Source organism: Eleutherodactylus coqui, chromosome 8 (genome assembly GCF_035609145.1).
Source record: "Eleutherodactylus coqui strain aEleCoq1 chromosome 8, aEleCoq1.hap1, whole genome shotgun sequence".
NCBI lineage: Eukaryota > Metazoa > Chordata > Amphibia > Anura > Eleutherodactylidae > Eleutherodactylus > Eleutherodactylus coqui.
This window is the reverse complement of record NC_089844.1, coordinates 71,117,795-71,133,480: the sequence shown is the minus strand read 5'-3', so window position 1 is coordinate 71,133,480 and position 15,686 is coordinate 71,117,795. Positions and strand designations below refer to the sequence as shown.

Sequence of the window (15,686 nt, the reverse complement as noted above, 5' to 3'; positions counted from 1 at the left end):
ATCCTCAGCCACCGACAGAAGATCGCTTGCTGGTAACGGGGCTCATAATCCCCACCTTCAGCAAGTGAAGGCTTTGATAGGCTCAACCGCAGCGCTTGAGTGCCAATCAATATAGCGCTCGATGAACTAATACGATGGCTGCGATTGATTCTTCGAGCGCTGCATTGATTGGCTGAGCCACGGCGCTCCAGAACTAATCAGTGCCATCACTTGCTTGAGGTAGGGTTTCCGCACCCTGTCACAAGCAAGCAATCTTCTGTCGGTGGCTGAGGACTGCAAGCAAGCACTCCGGAGACCAGCGGTAGAGACCCGGGCGGCGCGTGCTAGGCAAGTATAATAAGACGGGACCTGAAAAAAAGACCCAGTGCCTCTTTTGAGGCAAAAACTAATATAAAACGGGGTCTTATTTTTGGAGAAACACAGTATTTCTCGCTCGTGTCATTGGGGTACACAGCAAAGACCGTGGGATATAGCTTCTGCCACTAGGAGGCGACACTAAGCACAAAAAGTTAGCTCCGCCCTCTGGCTATATCCCTCCTGCCGACAGCAGGCTAATTAGTTTTTAGCTTAGTGTCTCGTAGGAGGACGGTCGTGCCTGTTAGGGCTGCTTTAAGGGCCAGGGTTAGACGGAGAGGCAGGACGCTCCCCATCAAACCCGAACGGAGAGGAGGGCGAACAACCTCGGGTTTGTCCAGGTTGCTTCTTGCCCGGCCCGCCTCAGAAGAAAAGGTGGCATCCGGATCATATATATCTGCATGTGGACCGCCAGCGAGAGCCCCCGCATGTTTGGTGCAGAGGTCCGCATCCCCTTCCCATGGGCAGGCGATGTTATAGGGGTAGGCTGCTGGAACTGGGGAGCCGCTTTTTCTTCCAGCAAGGACGCAGGAGGTGAGTATGCGCTTGCGACCCCCCCCCCCCCTCCTCTCCCTCCCCCCTTCCTGGCTCGCCCAGTATGTCGCTTTTTGCACGCGTACCTTGTGGGCTGCAGCGAGGCGCAGGGATTGGCGCAGGCGGACAGGCTCCTTTTCGTCGGGAGTAGTATACTCTATGTATGGCTGCGGCAGCGGAGGGCATTATTCGCTGGGGCATTCCTGCATTCGGCTCCCCTTGAGCTTTCAGGTGGGGTGGGGGAGGGCCGGTGAGTTCACTGTGGAGGAATGGGCTCACCTAATATTCAGGGCGCTGGTTCCAGGCACAAGCCGGCGGGGGGGGCGTGGCCTCGCGGGCATGGTACTTCAGGGCAACAACTTTCAGTATGCCCTGGTCTTCTGGCTCCCTGCAGGGGCTCCCAGCAGGAGTTCCTGCGATGTGGGGGCTCAATTGAGAGGGCTGCACTGCAGCCCCGGGTGCGGCAACGCCGGAATCGGAGGGGGCGTGGCCTTGGCGTGTGTCCACGCCCCCGTGTGCCGCGGGGGTGTGGATTCGCGGCAATACCTCCGTGGATTGGTGTGGTCACGCCCCCATTTGACTCCATGCAGGGGGCGTGGCCTCACAGCAATGCACGCCGCCTTGCCCCTCCCCCTTCCTCCCTCAGCACAGGTGAAGGGGGATGACATCAGAGAAGCAGCCTATTGGGGACAGCGCGCCAGGACTTAAAAACCGCCCTGCTGCTCCACTCCTTGCTGCCCTTTTCTGCTCAGCTTATACGCTGTACAGCTCAATCTCCAGGAAAGAAATCCCTTCAGCACCTGCAGTCTCCCAACCCAGCGGCTCCCCGGACCTCTTCGGACCTCGGCAAGGACCTGGGTAAGCTCTGCCTGGCGGCTAGCTCCCCTCTTTCGCTGCGTATCCCTCCTGCCGGCGGTTGGCATAGCAGAGGATAGCTCGCAGTTTTCTTTGCCCGGTGAAATCCCAGCACCATGTCCGACCCCAGAGCCCTGGAGGCTGGACCAGGGACAGCAAGAGTAACGCACTTTGCTTGCTCACGCTGTAACCTAAAGTTCGCATGCGGACAGGCTGAGCCCTTTTGTAGAGATTGTTCCCCTGCGAAACAGGCGGCTGTGCAGGGCACCCATCCCCCCATTCAGCCCCCAGCTATGGCCGAGCCGGAGTGGGCCCGCTCCTTGTCACTGGCAGTGTCTGACCTCTCTCGGGCATCTGGCGCAATTTTGGAAAAATTAGCGCAGGACGCCTCCAGTTCACGTGAGGAGTGCGGCCGTAGACGAAAACAGGTCAGGCCTTCGGACTCCCGGCGGCCCTCCCGGTCACCATCCTCCTCGTCACTTTTGCGTTCTTCTGGTACTTGGTCACGGCGCTTGTTGGCAGAAGATGGTTCGGACGAGGAATGGTCTGAATCCTCTTCAGACTCTGTCGTGGAGGAGGATCAGGTCCCAAAATTTTCGGGAATGGTGGAGAGCTTAGTGGTTGCGGTGCGTGACACTTTTCAGCTCACTGAACAGGAACCACAGGCATCTGGGATATCATTTTCTTTCAGGCAGCCTAGACGCTCTCCAAAAACCTTTCCTCCTCATGAGGACTTTGACAAGGTCCTATCTAAGGAGTGGAAGGCACCGAATAAGCGTCTTTCCAAGATGGGTTACTTGGATGGGAAATACCCCTTCCCACAGGACTTAGTGGAGAAGTGGTAGGTCCCACCGCTAGTGGATCCACCCATTTTGCGCCTGGCTAAGCATACCGTGCTACCCACGGCAGAGTCCTCCTCCCTCAGGGATCCCAAGGATCGAGGAGTCGAGGCCTTGGCAAAGACCGTTTTTGAGGCGGCAGGGTCAGCTTTTAGGCCTGTGTTTGCCTCGTCCTGGGTCAGTAAGGCTGTTACTGACTGGGCAAAGCGGTTACAGGAAGGAATCCTCGAAGGGGCGGCAACCGAGGATCTGGTGGGCATTACACACCAGATTGAACAAGCAGGCATGTTTCTCTGTGAGGCCTCTATGGATACAGCCAGGCTGGCAGCCCGAGCCTCCGCGGCATCGGCGGCGACTTGCCGGACCCTATTGTTTAAATTGTGGGATGCGGATGCTTCCTCCAAGGGGTCGTGAATCAGTATGCCCTTTGTAGGATCTCGTCTTTTCGGCGCCAAGCTAGACGAGCTCATCTCAGAGGCTACGGGTGGAAAGAGCTCACTTTTGCCACAGAACCGTCCAAAGCGGTCATCTCCGCAGCACAGACGTTTTCGTTCCTATCGCCGGATGAGTCCTCATAGGGTGGAGAGAGAGAGGGTCCACAGGAGCGGGAGCAAAGGAAGGTTCCTTCCTTTAAACCAAGCTCCTCTTGGCGGGGGCCCCTGCCCACAAAGGGTACCGAAGGCAAGACCCCCGCATGAGGGACTGCCCCCACCTGTTTCGGACAAGGTGGGGGGGATGGCTTCTCCAATTCAGCCAGGTCTGGTCGTCTCAGGTCACAGACACCTAGGTACAGGAGGTCGTGTCCAGGGGCTATGCGATGGAGTTCCACTCACAACCGCATGACCGCTTCTTTCGGTCCAGAACCCCAAAAAAGGACGGCTCCGTCCGTCCGGTTCTGGACCTAAAGAAGCTGATGGTATCGTCTTTCGAGGCAATTCCTTCTGCCCTGTTCCACTCCCGCCCCTTGCAGTGGGCGATACTCTCAAGGTGGGACAGGTTAGCGCGATCCCTCGAGGGGAAGATAAGGTTTCCACCAGGAGTTCAGCTGTCACTCCAGTGGTGGTTGGACTTGCCACGCATCCAGCAGGGCAGGTCGTTCCTGCCCCTGCAGTGGCAGGTGCTGGCTACAGTCGCCAGCATGAGGGGCTGGGGCTGCACCAATTCCTTTCTTTCCTCGGATGCTCAGGAGGATCAGGAAGGAAGGGCTACCAATGATTCTCATAACGAAGATTGGCCGCGAAGAACGCAGAACGCTGAGCTCATGGACATGTTAGCAGACGCGTCCTGGCGATTACTCCTACGAAAGGATCTACTCTCTCAGGGTCCCCTCTACCACCAAAGTTGGGCTGCACTGCGTTTGGCGGCGTGGCAGTTGAGACCGCGGTACTAAGAGCAAAGGGCTTCTCAGACCCGGTTATCCAGACAATGATTAGGGCTAGGAAGCCGTCGTCATTGAAAGTATGTCACCGGATGTAGAGGACATTTTTTTGCTGGTGCGAACAGAAAGGGACGCACCCGATGCTTTTTTGTTGGCCCATCTCCTGTCGTTTCTCCAAGACTGGTTGGACTTGGGCCTGAGCCTCAGCTCCCTTAAGGGACAGTTTTCAGCTTTGTCAGTTTTGTTTCAGCGATCTTTAGCTTCAAGGTCGGCGGTGCGCACCTTTTTACAGGGAGTTGCTCATACGGCACCCCCTTTCCGGTCTCCGGTGCCACCTTGGGACCTTAACCTGGTTCTGGACGCCTTGCAGGCCCATCCGTTTGAACCATTAGCGGAAGTACTGTGGCACTTGCTGTCCTGGAAGGTCGCTTTCCTGGTGGCGGTTACCTCCCTTCGTAGGGTTTCGGAGATTGCGGCGCTGTCGGCAAAACCACCCTTTACGGTTTTTTTCACCAGGATAAGGTGGTGTTGCGACCGGTGCGGTCTTTTCTAAATTTGATCAAATACATACGTTCGCGTCAGCCGACGCTTCGCTGGGTCGAAAGGTTTTACAGACGGCTGTAAACTGACCGCATGCGCTTATGATTTATTTGTACCCACCCTTGGGGACGGCTGTGGGACGTCCCACGGTCTTTGCTGTGTACCCCAATGACATGAGCGAGAAAAGAGGATTTTTTACTCACCGTAAAATCTCTTTCTCGTCTCGTCATTGGGGGACACAGCACCTACCCCTCTTTCTTTCTTTCTATGACGGTTGGTGGTCCTGGTCGGACTCCGGATTCTGTAAATCGCACATGGTGCTGCGTGTTTTTCATTACAGTGAAATTTTTTGTTAACGTGTCATATGACTAACTATTGTTGTCTCTCTGTTCCTGCATGGCTACTCCAACTGCTGGCATGACAAACTAATTAGCCTGGTGTCGGCAGGAGGGATATAGCCAGAGGGCGGAGCTAACTTTTTTGTGCTTAGTGTCGCCTCCTAGTGGCAGAAGCTATATCCCACGGTCTTTGCTGTGTCCCCCAATGACGAGACGAGAAAGAGATTTTACGGTGAGTAAAAAATCCTCTTTTCTCCCTGCAGCTGCTGTTTTATGATGGCCTGTGTCCTTTGAATGTGCTGCTAACAGAAGCTGTTGTAGTAGCAAATGAAGACTGCACCAGTAGTCCCCTATTCCAGCTTCAATGGCAATGCAACGCATCATCTAACCTGGATGATCCAGTAGAAGAAAATGTGACGATGTCAGCATATCCTTGTGATTTTATTTTACATCCCATACAACATTAAATAAAATCTCAACGAGAACCTGCTGATGTCGTCACCCGAGGCTATCATGATGCCCCCGGGCACACTGCAGCAGCGGATAGTCTGAGACGTTCTTTCACGAAAAACAGGTTGCCATAAACAGCACTAGTAGTTTTTTGATTGCACCCGCAAGCAGGCTGGGATTAATTTGCATTTTTGCAGCCTTGAAGGATTATTATAATCTAATTAAAGGAGCAATATATGGGTAATCATCCTAGTATATTATTAAGAATGACGTCTTAGCATAATCTTCTAAGCGGCTTTAAACTGAAGCTCCCGTTTAAGAAGTCTTACCGGGCTAGCTTTAGGAATGGATGCAGAATAGAGGAACGTGCTGACCAGCTCTTTGTTCATAAGACATTATTTACGTGCCCCGTGTGGTATGGAATAATAATCATTGATCTGCTTGTTTACATGTTTTGTTTGGCTTTGATCACTTGTAACAATGTTCTGGTTTGGATTTCATCATCCTCCTCTTCTGTTTGCAGAAATGATACAAAATCGCCTCCATACAAGACTTGGCACTAACACTTGCTTGTTTTTCCCCCACATAGGGCCATTCACTTAGTAACGGCTTAGATGAAGTCCAGAAGGCAGAGATGAAAGCGTACATGGAGCTAGTTAACAATATGCTGCTGACGGCAGAGGTACGGTATGTTGTGGTATTGTAGTAAGTCGCTGTATAGTTTTGTCTCAAATCCTACAGATATCATAACTTCTGCTTTCCTAACGCACAATTTTAGGTAAAAAAAAAATGTTCTTAAATAGAAGTCAGACAGTGTTTGATTTCTGCATTAATCGTGAAAACATCAATTAAGAACTTCGTAAGCATCTGTATTGTTAGAAAAGGAGAAGGGAGGGGTGAGGGGAGTTCAGGAGGAGGAACGCATAGTTCTAGCTGACTTAGTCATTTGGTGTGGGACGTTAAAATCTAGTGATAGCTCCTTCCTTCTCATTCCCTTCACCTCGACTGCGCTTGGGGTACGCGCTGAGGGGACTTGGCGCGTTCCCTGTCTGAATTGTGACGGGTGGTTCTCCCTTCAGATATGTAGAACTTAAACAATTTTACGCAATGGGGGGGGGGGGACTGGGGAAGGAAAGGTGTGTGTGTGTGGGGGGGGGAACGAGAGGATCGGATGGTTAGGTCCCCCGGGTACTCTGCTATATGGCTACTTGGTGTAGAGTCTCTTCTGTTTATCCAGTGACCTGATGTCTAAGTAGGTGAGCCTTGGTCTACCCATCTTTTAAGGTTATCTGAGTCTCTAAATGCTACCCAGGGTTGCCAGGTCTTATGGGTGGTTTCCCATGTTTTGGGGTCATCAGCTCCCAAGTTGTCGTATCTCATGAGGGTGTGGAGTTCCTCCACCCACATGCCTCTAGTGGGGGTGGTAGGGGAGCGCCAGAGCCTCGGGATCAGTCTTCTCACTGCTATTATGAAGTATCTTAATAGACTAGTTTTACTAGATCCTGGGAATAGTGAGAGTAAAGCCAGTTTTGGAGTTATCGACACCCCTGTGTGGTTGATGTAGTTGAAGAGGGTTGTCACCTCGTTCCAGAGGGAGGCCACTGGTTGGCAGTCCCACCAGATATGGATCATTGTGCCTCTACTTCTGCAACACTTCCAACACAGGGATGAGGACTGAGGGAAGATCTTCTGAAGCTGACCAGGGGCCCTGTACCACCTTGAGACTATCTTGTAGTTAAGGTCTTGGATCCTGCCTGCTGAGGAGAGTTTGTGTGAGGGCCCACACTTTAGACCAGTCTTCCTCTGTGAGGTTAGTGCCTAGTTCCCGTTCCCAAACCTCCTTGTATCCCAGAGGCTCGTCCTCCATCTCACGATCCAGCAATATCTTGTATAATCTAGAAATCATGTGTCTCTGGGGTGTGTTTGATAGGCAGACTTGCTCAAACGCCGTGAGTGGTGCCGTCAAGTACTCTTTCGTTATCAGCGAGCTCACGAAACCCCTTAGTTGCAGGTATTGAAGCCAGGATCCTGGCTGTAAGGGGTTCTGTCCCAGGATTTCTGTCATGGGTTTTAGGCCTTCCTGCGTCAGGACATCTCTTAGGCCTCATGTCCACGGGGAAAATCAGATCCGCTGCAGATTCTACATGTAGAATCTGCAGCGGGTCCCTCCTGCCCCGCGGACATGAGCGCCGAAAATAGCAATTTAAAAGTATTTACCTATCCGGCGCGGGCGGGGAATGTCAGCTGTTCCTCACGGCCGGATCTTCATTTTCGGCCGGCGGATGAATTCCTGACGCCGGCGGCACGTCGCCGGCACGTCGTCGACGTGCCGCGCGCATGCGCCGGGCACATCCGCCGAGCCGAAGCAAGGAAGATGCGGCCGTGAGGAACAGCTGACATTCCGCGCCCGCCCCGGATAGGTAAATACTTTAAATTCCTATTTTAGGTCTCCCGCGGATCCGGACGGCTTCCATAGGCTTCAATAGAAGCCCGCGGGAGCCGTCCCCGCGGGAGACCCGCATGAAAATGGAGCATGGTCCAGATTTTTTCATGCTCCATTTTTTTTTAAATCACTTTTATTGACGATCCGCGGGTATTTATGTACCCGCGGGTGGTCAATGCATCCCTATGGGGTGCGGATCCGCGTGCAGGTAATCCGCTGCGGATTTTAAATGTCATTTTGCCCGTGGACATGAGCCCTTAGTCTAGGGGTCGGTTCGGTAGGGAGGGATAATAACCTCTGATGGCGTAGGGTGATTTCAAATAGGGCTAACGCACAATTTTAATGGAACACACACTTTTTTAATAAGTTCTCTGCAGCCATCAATATAAATTGTGTAAAAAAAAAAAAAAAAAAACTCTGCGTTGCCTATAGCAACTGATCAGATTCAGCAGGATGTTTAGCAGAAATCTGATTGGCTGCTTCGTTTTGGAACAGTCTTTTTACGTGTCCATTATTAATTCAGTCATTAATAGTATTTTGTAGTAAGCTTCGTTCAAATTTCTTGGTTGTTTCCGTAACGCCTGTTGCTATAATGGAGAGAACTGCACATACATGTTCATCTCTCCCCAGCATGTCCTACTCGGCTTCTACTGCACATCTGGGGCATTGGACCCCATTCTCCTGAAAGGCAGGGATCTCGGAGGTGTGACCCGTCCATGGTACATATTTAAAGGGGTTATCTAAATTATAATAAAAAATAAAAATAAAACCCCCTGCAAATACTATAAAACAGAAAAAAGGTACTCACTTCTTCCTTATACCCCAGCGAAGCAGCGCAGAAGTTCTGGTGGTCCTCCTAACGCTGAGCGGTGATGCCAATAGTTCAGCATGTGACCGTTGCTGCAGTCATGTGCTATTCACTTTTCAACAAAGACCTGGGGGGTTGTTGGCACATCTGTGCTGGATTACCATAGAGGATGGGTGAGAATGCTCTGCTTTTCTTGCTTTATAACATTTGCATTTTTTCCCCCCTTTTAAAGTTTGATTACCCCTTTAAGACATGTCCTATAGATATACCATAAAAGCTTGATGTCAAAATACTTCTTTGAAGGGGGTTATTCATGGTTAGTAAAAAGAGTGTTGATTTTGTTTTTTCGGTTTTGTCCCATTAAATATGTTTAATATTGCAGTTATTTTTCAGATTCTGGACAATCCCTTTAACTTGTTTAACCCTGTTCACTCCAATGCCTAATCTGTCCCGACATCATGAGCTTCCTCTATAGCTCCAATGTTGGAACAGACCCGCCACTGCAGTGCAGGAGTGCATCTACACCCGCTCATCAGACACATTGGGTGCAAATGCACTCCTGCAATAGTCCTCATCAAGGACCCCTAAGGAGAAGGCAGAAAGGGTTTTTAACCCCTTCTGCCTTCTCCTTTACACATTACATAGCGCTCAGTTAGCGCTATGTAATGCAGAGAGAATGCGGAAGTAACACTTCCGCATTCCGAATTGCGAGCATGTCGGGAGCCTCCTGACCTCAGCTGTCACTCACAGCCTAGGTCGGAAGGATGAAGAGAGAATGCGGAAGTGTTACTTCCGCATTCCGCCTGGCAATCATGTGACCGCTGGCACCCTCCTGATCTTAGCTATCAGTCACAGCCGAGATCAGAATGGTGAAGAGAGAATACGGAAGTATTACTTCCGCATTCCCCTGGCGATCATGGGTTCTCCAACCGGGGCAAAGAGACATAGATAATACTAGCTCTTATTGGCGCTCTTGGGTATCCGTGCAATAATCCAACTGGGAGATAAGCAAGCTATATTCTTGTGTTATAGATCTATTACATAGCTCGATATCTCCCTGCGATCTGTTGGATTATTACATCGATACCTAAGCAGCACTAATAACTGGCATTTTCTGTTAATGTCAGTGGAAAATTCTTATTGATGGGCCACCAAAGAGTCCATCAACAGTGTAGTATTGTGTTGGGTAATGAAACGTTTTCATAAAGAGTGTTATCTGTATTAGACACATCTAGTAAGTTAGATCCCGGCAGACTTGTGTTTGCCTATACTGTGTAGACAGCGACAGAATACAATCCTCTTCCTCCAGTCATGGAGGGACGGCATATTTTGTATCCATCAATCGTCAATATGCATACAGAATTCTCCGACTTGTTTGTATACACTTGGACCTCTGTGCGGGTCTCATTCTCCGTTGAGTAACTATATGTACTTACGTATGTACACTTGCTGTAATTGTCTCACACTTCACCCCGCTGTGCTCAAGATTAGTGTAATTCATAAAACTAACAGTTCTCCAATCCTGAAGCCGATCATAGACCATGCATGAAGCAATTTCACGTGTTCCAACTCTGCTGGAAATGACTAAACGCTCGTCCTTTACACCTCACTCAACTATCAGAACCGAAGAGACTCGCCCTGCAGGGGAGCATTAACGCAATTCAAGATGCAATGCAGTATTATCTGTAGTGTGTGATTTAGGTGCGGTGTGAAGTAATTCGTCTTCATCTCCAACCACCATTATGAATTGCATGATTATTATTTAACGTCATTATATAACATCACTATAATGTTGCAGTTGCTCAAGAAGTAGCTGACTCCTACATGAGGCAAACTAAGGCATCCAATGTGCCAAACTAAGTATCAGCAGAATGTTTTCTTAAGAACTTGTGACCCCCTTGACCCCAAAGTACTACCATATACTTCTCAGGTTTAATAGTAATATTCGTAATTGACACTCATCGATCCATGAGCTAACATCCAATAGTTTAGGAATTCCAGCATTCATTTATCTATATATATATATATATATATATATATATATATATATATATTTATATTTATATTTATATTTCCCGGAAGGACCTGGGTAAGTATGTTTCACACTTGTCTAGTGCATGTGTTAGTTGGAGACTTGCCATAGATTTTGGTGTGCATTCACTTCAGATTCCACTCTGTGCATTGCGAAGGGTATAATCCACAACCTTAATCCTCCATATACAATAACATTGCAGATTTGAGGTCTGCACTGCAGGTGATTTTATGCTGCAGTTTTTTTTTCTCAGCACGTCAATGAGATTTCCTACAATCTCATCCACTATGTTGTTGTTGTAAATGCTGCAGGTTTTCTCCACGCAGTTCTGCCGTGGGAATATCCATGTCATGGTACCCCTTATTCAGGTCTTTTTTTTTTTTAATTGGTTCTTTAAGCTTTGGGAAGAAAAAAGACCCTTGTTCATACGTGAAGATAAAATCCATGACTTTATTTATACAAACACAGATCCAAGTCGACAGCCAAGAAGCACAGTTTAGACTTTGCACTTGGTCCTACCCACTCTTAAATTGCCAATGCACCCACTGCAAAACCGCAGGGCTTGCCATAGAATTAAAGCGGCCCACCGCTCCTGGACAATCAAAGATGGCCACACTGCTTCTCCGACTACCTGATGCACACAGCGCACTAGTATGCATCAGTAGTCTATGACACTACATGCTGCTCTGACTCGTCACATAGGCAACACTGGCCAATCAAAGCATTTTGTGTTGTCATAGACTAATGTTGCATATTCGTGCACGGTATGTATCACGTAGTCAAAGAAGCTATGCGGCCATTGTCCAGAACCACTAGATCACTTTGATCCCTCAACCTGAACACATAGGAAAGCTTGGATGACCGCAATCTTGCTGTGAGGAATTCGTCTTCCTCTGGCGTTCAGTCCGTACTCCAAGCAAGCCGGGCCGATGTGTAATTGTCTGGCTGCTCAATTACCTGGAATTCCAGACCATTGAGTTCTGGAATATCGGACTTTCACAAACCATAAACAGCATCACAAACATACAACACATGCAGAAAATGTAACAAGAAACTTCACGGATGTGTGTATACTGTGAAACACGTGAAGAACAAAGAGCAGCTCTAACCAGGAGTTGTGCAAACAGGCATGCATTATGTATGTGGAGGGGTTTCTTTAATTGGTTAGTCTTTGGAAGACAAAGAAAAGCTCATGTAAATGCGGATGCCCCCTCTTGCTTTGGATCTTTCTACATTCTCCTTTTTTATATCATTTATTTCCTTGCAGTTGTATATTCAGTGGTGTGATGAAGCTACACTAGAGGAGGTGAGTGACTCCGAAGCATTTATCTTGGTTAAATTTTAATGAGAAAACACTTTTGCTCACAATTGTCGGTCCCTTCTCATAAATGAAACATTGAGGTTTTCTACCATTAGTTGATACAATGTATTTTTTTTTTCTGCTGGCACCTACATTTTGCAATACATCTGGCAAATTTTAATATAGCTGTTAGCTATTTTCTGTGTATCTATAAGAAGTCATGTTAAAAGAGAGAGACTTCCCGCTGCAAGCTACGCACTTCTATGGGTAAATGTTTGCTTGTGACAATACAGACCCTGTTGTAGAAGTCTTTTCAGCCTTTGTGGCTTCTCTCTCGCTCTCTCTCCAGATAACGCAGCCTCGGTATAGCTCGCCGTACTCCTGGCCTCTCAGCAGTATTTTAGTGCTAAAAAAGAAATTGGAAATTAAGAGAAAAATGAAGGCTATTGGATGGGCTGGAAAGAAGCTGGAACAGGTCAGTATGTCTTTGTATATTTTACATACATTTTACGGGGAAAAAAATTGTTTTTGACCACTTTTTATTATTCCAGACCAAAGATGTGCTTCAAATGATGTTTTACCAGTTCCCATAGGGACGTTATTTTACCTTCATTTAGTAAATTCCAAATAAAGTGACACACAACCTTTCCAGCCTTAGTGGAGCCACCTTTAGACCTAATGACATCAGATACTCTCCGTTGCATACGTTCTACTACTAACGTCTGATACACTTCAGCTGGAATTTCCCTCCATTCCTCCTGCAAACTGGAAAGTTCTCTCAAAGAAGATGGATACTGTTCATATTTCCTGTATGCTTCAGATTGGGCAAGTCAAATCGTCGAACATGTCTATCCTCAAACCAATGTACTGGATTTGTGACCAGATTTGTGCATTGTTTAGTTGGAAGTATTGTTGACCATTTCCAGAATATTGCCGCGCTGTTGACAACACTTTGTGTATACCATGTTTCCCTGAAAATAAGACGGGGTCTTATATAAATTTTTGCTCCCAAATATTTCTTTTTTACATGTATAGCTGCTTGGACATTATTTAAAAATCATGCTAGGCCTTATTTATGGGGTGGGTCTTATTTTCAAGGAGAAGGGGTAATTCTTGCCATTAAAGCCAACAGACCGAGACCATGTCACATGCATAAAACATCCCCAGCCATAACAGAACCTCCACCTTACTTAACTGTCGGCACAACACACTCAGACAAGGCGTTCCCCAGGCATCCTCCACATCTTTGTACGTCCATCTGATTTATAGATTGAGTAGCAGGGTTATCCATTCCATTCTGTCCAATGGTGACGCTTTTTGAACCATTGTAGTTGGGCTGATGGATTTTCTTTGAGAACTCACTAGACATTTGCAGGATGAATGGGGGGAAGGAAATTCCAGCTGAAGTATATTAGACATTAGTAGAAAGTATGGCAGTGAGAGTATCCCATGTCATTAAGGCCAAAGGAGGTCCCACTCAGTATTAACATATATAAATAACTACTAGTTTTGATTCTTGCTCAGATGTCCAATTACTTGCCATAGGATAGTGGATCTATAGGCTTTGCTTTCAAAAATATCCGTCTCTCTCTCATCCCTACTAAGGGTTTTCCCATGCATAGAAGTTATCCTACATCCACAGATAGGGCATACGTACCTGATTGATAGGGGTCCATCCACTTGGATCCCCACTGAACATCGGACTCCGGGTCCTGAACATCACTGAATAAAATGGTCAGTGGTCATACATGCGCACTACCACTCCACTTATTTCACTGTGACTGCCATAGATGGCCAATTACAGCTGCTGCTTTTTGTGGAACAGCTTCAAATGTAACTTCCTTATCCATTTTGGCATATAAAAGTAAATATTTCATTTAGCGCTTCGAGCTGTGGAGCTTTTAGTGATAGCACAGATCTATGGATACGTCAGACTTTGACCATGGATATACTGTAGGTATATAATGAGCTGCAGAGAATCTGCATGGCATTTGATTTGCACAGCGCATTATACTATTAGGCTTCATTCACACTGCAGAATTACACTTAAGATTTGGATGTGGATTCTGCACCTAAATACACAGCGAAAGCCGCACCATTTCAGCATTCTATTAACTGCTATGGGAATCTGCACCATATAGATCATACAGCATAGACTTGTCTGCGCATGGATTTTGAAATTTGTGTTGCAGAAAAAAAAGGAATTGACATATCAATTCTTGGCATGGTTTCCTGGCAAAATCCACATCAGACGTGCATGGATCTACAACATTGATTGGAGCTAAATCTGTGCTCAACTTCGCAGGTCTGTGCAGACTAAAATGTCAGATTTGTGTCAACGATGATCTGACAGTTTAAAGTCTGTGCGAATGAGGTCTCAGGCAATCATGTACAGTTTTAATGGTGAGACTTAGACGTTAGAGATGGCAGTTCACTTTTTAAATACAAGCCGATCCCGTGATCAACTGATCACCACGGGACTAGCTTATAAAGCCAATTGAGTTCATACATTTAACAGTGTGGCAATGTAGTATTACATGCTGGTCATACTTTTAGAGCAGCTCTTTGTGCTGGCTCATAGAGGCGCTCTCCCTGTATAGAACATGTCCTAACCGCGTATGGAAAGGGGTGGTAGTGTCAATTCATTACTGTAGAGTCATGTAAACATGCCAAGTTATCATCCTCTAAATCTTAGAGCTTATCCTTCATTGCAGAAACTGGTCATACATCGCTAGTTCAGTACATCTATTGGAGATATTCGACACACAAAATAACTCCAAATGCAGTATTACTAACATTTCCTAATAGGAAGCTGCTCCCTTTTTTATCACTGGTGTCTGTATCCCACGAAATACACCCCTGTTCTCATTATTGGTTTTATTTATGGCAGTCTGTATTCTGCCTATGGAGCACTGAATACAGACTGTTATAAAATATCTGACAAGCTGCAGGACTTTCTGGGAAATTTAATAGTGAAGCTTCCCACTGTACTGTTATACATTGCACCCCTTGGGGAAAAAGTTAAGTTAAGAATATCCAAATATATGAATACAGTACAATTCATGTAGTGTGGAGCCTACAGTTGAAGGCATGAAGTACTGGATTTCTGTATCTTAAAAGGCCACTTTGATTAAAAAAAAAAAATTCCATCCCAGCTCCCCTCACCTGATTGGATGTCCCACTCTGAAAGTCTCCTCTGTGTATTGCATCCACTTCCATGCAGTGTAGCCCTCTGTTTGATGCTTATCAGGCACCATTTTGAGATGTTTTTTTATTGACTTTCAAATCCATCCCATGATGCATTAGTACAGCATTAGTTAAACACTATACCATTTCTGCCTGCTGTTGGGAACTTTAATTATAATTTCTTTTTACCTAGACCTAGATAAGGTACAGACTAGAGATGAGCGAGCATGCTTGGATAAGTCAGTTACTCGAGCGAGCCTCGCTCTTCTCGAGTAACTGCATTCTTGTCCGAGCGTGCTCGGGCGGTCGTGGGGGGGAGGGGGAGTGGGAGAGAGCGCGCTGTCTCACTCTCTCCCCCACCGCCTCCCTGAGCATGCTCGGACAAGAATGCAGTTACTCGAGAAGAGCGAGGCTCACTCGAGTAACTGACTTATCCGAGCATGTTCGCTCATCTCTAGTACAGGCCATAAATTTACAGTTAGAAGGATGAGCTGTAATCTCCTCTATTATAACTGTGTGACAGGAGCTGTGTGATCATCATCAGTAACTTTGATAGTTGTGTCTGTATTTCCCTCTAGGCAGTTTCTGTAGTAGCTTTCTTGTACAGCATCACACTGAAAAAATTGACA

General features: G+C 47.3%; 1 protein-coding gene across 1 annotated transcript in view; it reads left to right on the top strand.

The window, feature by feature from the left end:
• Positions 1 to 12,418, top strand: part of MTX2 (metaxin 2) — a 70,541-nt gene extending 58,123 nt beyond the window's left edge. Inside the window, exons 6-8 of the mRNA XM_066575791.1 lie at positions 5,878 to 5,970; positions 11,839 to 11,877; positions 12,221 to 12,418. Coding sequence (XP_066431888.1) covers positions 5,878 to 5,970; positions 11,839 to 11,877; positions 12,221 to 12,403 — 315 coding nt within the window. The 3' untranslated portion in view covers positions 12,404 to 12,418. The remainder of the gene's footprint in view (positions 1 to 5,877; positions 5,971 to 11,838; positions 11,878 to 12,220) is intronic.
• Positions 12,419 to 15,686: the final 3,268 nt, after the last annotated feature.